The 6,144-nt window shown below is 32.4% G+C and overlaps 1 protein-coding gene across 2 annotated transcripts; it reads left to right on the top strand.

Moving 5' to 3' along the window:
* Positions 1 to 733: 733 nt before the first annotated feature.
* Positions 734 to 4,403, top strand: LOC140831087 (uncharacterized). 2 transcript variants are annotated; one of them, XM_073194858.1, is made up of 5 exons: positions 734 to 2,042; positions 2,116 to 2,197; positions 2,273 to 2,341; positions 3,302 to 3,663; positions 3,767 to 4,403. In XM_073194858.1, exons 1-5 carry the CDS (start codon positions 1,302 to 1,304, stop codon positions 4,322 to 4,324), a joined length of 1,812 nt encoding a protein of 603 aa, XP_073050959.1. In that variant the 5' UTR covers positions 734 to 1,301; the 3' UTR covers positions 4,325 to 4,403. The 2 variants fall into 2 exon arrangements, with proteins under 2 accessions (XP_073050959.1, XP_073050958.1); XM_073194857.1 differs by having other exon boundaries at positions 2,116 to 2,341; positions 3,767 to 4,401.
* Positions 4,404 to 6,144: the final 1,741 nt, after the last annotated feature.

The following is a 6,144-nucleotide window of genomic DNA, read 5'->3' on the forward strand; positions in this document are numbered from 1 at the left end:
CTAGCTTCGTAGAATAAATGTCCCCCAAAATATTGGCAGAGTAGCTATGAAATAGTTTTATTTCATAAGTTCGTAAATAATACTTTGAACTTGGTGTGAGAATTCTAATTTATGCCATATATATAGGCCGAGTTCAGAAGGTTCGAACTCAAGTTCGGACGTTCTGAACTCTATGTGTAATCTCTAACTTGTCACCTAACCATTCGTACTTTCCAATCACCCTTTCGGAATATCTGAATTCCTACACGTCAATTTTTATTTGAAATGATACTTCGGAAAGTCTGAACACCGGTCCAAAGGCCTGATCTTTGTTCGGATGTTTCGTATGCACTTTTAACATTACGATTTGTTAGACAATTCCGATCTGATCTTCAGTGGTTCCGAACTAGATGTTGAATAAAAAATTTCATTTGTTTAATTAATGGAACTTAATCATGTTTAATTCATACGTAATTGATAATGTAACTTGGGTCATTACATAGGCCTTATGGTCATATCACGCCACTGGGTAGACAATGACAGGAGAGACTCCGTATAGCATGGTGCACGGTACAAAAGTTGTTCTAGCAGTGGAGATTGGTCAAGAAACTGCCAGAATAATGAATTAAGGCTCAAACAAGATTCCTTACGAGCTATGGTTCTGGAATTAGTAGAAGAAAAAAGGTTGAGGAGTCGTTCATCTCGCTTCCTATCAAAAGAGAGAATGACTCAGATCCTGTAAAAATTATCATTCTACAGGTAACTCTCTTCATCGATTCTTCAACATCATAAAAAATCTGTGGATGACTTGAAATAGTTTTAAACCATTTTCTGAATTCGGAGTCCAAAGGTATCTTTCTCCTTACATCTTTGTGTTTATATGTTTTCGAATTTGTAAATTAATGTACGATCTTTTGCTGTTTAGTGCTTTCGATTGTAGCAAATCTGTTGGATTTAAATTGATTATTGGGATCTGGGTTTTCTTCTATATATTCGTTAGCTGGAATATTGTTATTGGAAATAGGCCGCCTAAGTTTTCACAATATTTTTTGTTCATTTATCGGGAAACAAGCCCCCTGGAATGGTGCCAAGATTTACAATAAACAATTCATTACAAAGATAGATATTATTTCTTTTTTATTAAAGCAACAAAGAGTGGTGCGCTGTCTGGAAATTGACCAAAAGTATGAAATGCATACGGCCCCCTTGTGCTGCTGGCTTTGCCATTTGTATCACTACCCTTGCGCTGAGTCACTGTTTTGGTTAGACCTTTCAAACTTTTTTGAAAATCCTATGAATCATTAACCGGAATTTCCAATATCATGACTTTGAAGAGTGTTTTTAGTCATATATATTTATTGAAATTTTACTCTGAATTTCTGTGTTTTGTGCAGTTCCTTCTTTTGTATTTGTGCTTCCCTATTCAAGTGGGCAGCACCTCCTCTAGTATGCTTTTCCAATTTTGTTATTTGAATAAGGATATAAACTATGACCAATTTTTTTTAAAATTTTTTTGTCATACAGTCGACGACATTGTCATGGATACCTCAGAAAATGAAGTTGCCCTTTATTATGCACTGGATGAATTCATTACAGACTGCATGATATTTTTAACTATGCTTATGCTTGTGTATAATGATATTGTAAAACGAGGTAATCGAAGAATTCGTAGAAGGACAATCAGGTATAACATGGGTGAGCGAATACCAGGACAAATTTCTCATTTACGCAGAATTGTTGAATTTGGAGATGTACAATGCATAGTTAACTTAAGAATGTCAAGAGATGCATTTGCTCGACTTTGTTACTTGTTAGAAAACGTAGGGGGGCTTGCTCATTCTAGGTATTCAAGGATTGATGAGAAGGTGGCGATGTTTTTATCAATTTTAGCTCACCACAAGAAGAACCGCATAATTGGACATGATTATATTAGATCGGGATACACGGTTAGCAAACATTTCCATGATGTACTGAGATGTGTACTTAGACTTCATCCAATTCTTATTTCACCTCCTTCACCCATAACTGAAGATTGCTCAAGTGAGAAGTGGAAAATTTTCAAGGTAATATTTTATTATCTATTTAAATTTGTCAATAAAATATATTTTTATCACTATATTTCTTTTATATGAATAGGGTTGCTTGGGTGCACTTGATGGTACGTACATTGGTGTCCAAGTACCAAATTTGGATAAGCCAAAATATAGAAATAGAAAAGGTGAAACATCAGTGAATGTTTTAGGAGTATGTGACCGCGACATGAAATTTACTTATGTTTTAACCGGTTGGGAAGGTTCTGCAGCTGATAGTAGAGTTTTGCGTGATGCTATTAGTCGTCCTAATGGTTTGAAGGTTCCTAGAGGTACTTTTTAATAGATATCATATGCTAAAATGATAAATTTATATTTCTTAGTTATTTTTTTCTTTTTACAGGTTGTTATTATCTATGTGACTGTGGATATGCAAATGCTGAGGGTTTTTTGGCACCACATAGAAAAGTCCGTTATCATTTGAATGAATGGGGACAAAGATCAATGGCACCACAAAATTATAGAGAGTATTTTAATTTTAAGCATGCTTCAGCTCGTAATGTTATAGAAAGAGCTTTTGGGTTATTGAAAAAGCGATGGGCAGTCCTTAGAAGCCCTTCATTTTATGGTATCAAGACTCATAATCAAATGATCATGGCATGCATTTTACTTCACAACTTTATACGAGGTGAGATGGCCATGGATCCGCTAGAAGATGAATTTGAAGAAACAATGGAAAATGATGAAGCAGAACCTGAGGAAACGATCGATAATGTTGAATCTTCGACATACTGGGATAATTGGAAGGAAAATTTAGCAATGACAATGTACAACCAATCATTAGGATTTCCTTGAATATTATGAGTTGTTAGACAACTCCATGTTTAAGATGTTTACAAGTTACTAGTTTCTTCATGCTTCTCGAGTTTATAACTTGAAATTGAATTATATCTTTGACACTTGTTGGATAGTTTCATCATATAGACGCTGTGAGTTTCTACTGCTTGTTAGGGTTTTATTTTTCAAATTGTTGCTGTTATAATTATGGGCGGGCAGGGTTATTATGTTGCTGTTGGATAATTATGGTGTTTTTGTATCTGCTGTGATTTTAATTCTTGGCCTCAGTAGAAATTCAGTTCTCCTTTATTTGATAATTGATTCCAATAAATGCTCTTCCTTACCATGCAAATATACTTTGTAACTTTGCAGGGTTGAGTTTTGATATTTTATACATTTTTTCCTAAGAGTTAATTGTTATATTTCTCTTTCATTATTATTAATGTGGTGAACAGTTATGAAACCGTCAAGCATCCAATCTGACATTGTGAAAAGTAACAAAACAGACAAGACACGACGAATATGGTCGGTTAAAGAAGAAGAAGCATTGGTCGACGCTTTGAAAGTTGTTGTTAGAACTGGATGGAAATCAGAAAATGGATTTCGTAGTGGTTACTTAACTATTCTTGAAAATGAAATTCGGAAATTATTTCCAGAAACAGATATACGTGGAATTCCTCATATCAACTCGAAAGTCCATGTATGGAAAAAAAACCATGGATCATTGGTTACTATGCTTACTCGAAGTGGGATAGGGTGGAATGATACCGACAAAATGATTGATGTAAAAGATATTGATTGGAATGAATACGTAAAGGTAAGTTTTTACATTGCATATATTATTTTTGTGTTATTTTAACTTCTTTACATGTCTTAAGTGTACATATCTCTTCTTTTCTTTTTTGTTTTTGGTTTTATAGGCTGATCCAAATGCAAGGCTGATGAGACACAAGTCTTGGCCATTTTATCATGATTGGTGTGAAATTTTTGGAAAGGATAGAGCTACTGGTGAGCATGCACAAGGATTTTCTGACATGGTGGAGGATTTAAATGACAAGGAAAAGCAAAATGAAAATGATGTTGATATTGGTATTGACAAATTACTACATGATTCGTATGATGAAACAACATCGATGTCTAGAAGTAGTGTGGGTCGTAATGAGAATGAGAAAAAGACAGCTTCTAAAAAACGTAAATCTTTTGACGTCGATCCTGATATTATTGTTGAGATGATGAATAAATTTACAGATAAGGCTGATGCTAGATTGGAGCAAATTGCACAAAGGATTGGTTATGCACATGATGCGTCAAATGCAAGAAAAATGGTTTTTGAAGCTTTGGAGAACATTCCAGGATTCACTTTGGAAGAAAGAGTTGATGTAGCAAAGCTGTTGGTGAACAATACACATGAATTGGAGCTTTTCTTTAGCTTGCATGATGAGGCACGAGTTGTACTTTTGAAGAAACTGTTACGTTGATTTCATATTCTGAAAACCATTAAACTTTTCTTTAGCTTGCATGGTGAGGTATGATATTGTTCTTAATATTGTATTTTGGTGACATATTTGATTGGATAACAATATGTTTTTATGAGATTTCCTGTGTTTTGGAAGAAGAGATTAAAAACTTTTGCTCCTTGTGTTGTCTGTGCATGAGGTTGCTTGGTTTGGTTTTGGTACTATCTGTTGTTGTATAGTTACAGCATGCATGAATATATGAGTCGATGAATCACTTGCATTTTCGGCTTATAGAATGAGATTTGATAATCTCCATGTTAGCTACTGAAAATGGATCAAGTTTGAAAATGGTTTATTGAGGCTATTTCAGTGGTGTGTATCTCAAGTATGCTAAAAAGAGTTGTCTATTTCATAATCATAAGCTGATCATTTAACAATTTTTTGAAGAAGTTCCTACTTTTCAAGCCCAGACTTTGGTTCAAGTTCTTAAAAATGAAAAGGGTTTAATTATATTTGTTTTCTGTAATTTCAGATTTTAGGTGAATATTTATTATATTTTTATTATATTTAATTTAATAACATTTTTATTTCATAAATCGTATCAATAACATTTTTATTTTTATTATATTTAATTTAATGATATTTACATTTATTAATTCAAAGATTATTAATATCTTTATTATTACTATTATTATTATTATTATTATTATTATTATTATTATTATTATTATTATTATCTAATATTATATATTGTTTCCAAATGTGTACAACAAATAAGTAAACTTAGCAAAGGTATAATAGTAAATTTATTAATATTTAAAAGCTAATCACATCTTCAAAATGTTGAACCAAACAATCTTAATAGTATCACATAATGTTTGATTAATAATATATCCATCTTCTTATCTATAGCATAATCAATCATTCATTTATCCCATCACTTGAACCAAACACACCCTTAGTATTAGAAAATCGATTACCAAATAAGTTTATACAATTTGACTAACTGTAAATTTTACGTATTTTGTTTTTTTTTTTTCCTAAGAACAATGCCAAATATTAATGTATACATGGTGCGTGCATGATAAATTCTACGTTTATCTACCGTGATTTTTTGGGTCAATCTCTTATCAGATAAATGAGGGAGTGCATGGACTCTTGTTTTAGACCTATATCAATTAAGATTCTAAAATTTTGTAGGTATTAGGCAAACGTCATATTAGGACATGGAGCTTTAGTGGAGAGTAGGTGATGTTAGACAGAGTAAACAATATCAACATAATAAGACGAAGTTTAAAACGATAGGGTAAACCAGAATTTTTTTTTTTTTTTTTTTTTTTGGACTTTGGTTTTCGACTTATGAAAATTTGATTTTCATATTTTAAATTGAGCTTCTAATTTAATAAAATCACAAAAAAAAAAATAAAAAAAATCCCAAAAAAATAATTTTCGACCTCCTAGAACTGCTGAGGCTGGCCGACTAGTACTTTGTTAGACATGAATTTTATTGTGGCAATGTTAACTAAAACCAGCAGACCAGAACAGTAGACTCACTTATCAGAAACTACTGGTCTAGTAAAACTAAAGCAGTAGAAAGGATAGAAATACAGAACCAGTAGAAGACGTTGCCTAACGTTACCACTTTAATTGTTACCGTTAAAGTTCCTAGTACTAGTATTAATTGCAGCATTAAATACTATATGGAGTCATTTAATGCACTTTACCCAATTAAGTATAAAACAAAACTGATTGTTTAATAGCTTTTCTGCATGAACCTCTTTTGGTAATAAAGCTGATTATATCAGTTATCTGGAGACATCCTCTGATTGTGAACGTTGAAC

Source organism: Primulina eburnea, chromosome 4 (assembly GCF_022965805.1).
Source record: "Primulina eburnea isolate SZY01 chromosome 4, ASM2296580v1, whole genome shotgun sequence".
NCBI classification, from domain to species: Eukaryota; Viridiplantae; Streptophyta; class Magnoliopsida; order Lamiales; family Gesneriaceae; genus Primulina; species Primulina eburnea.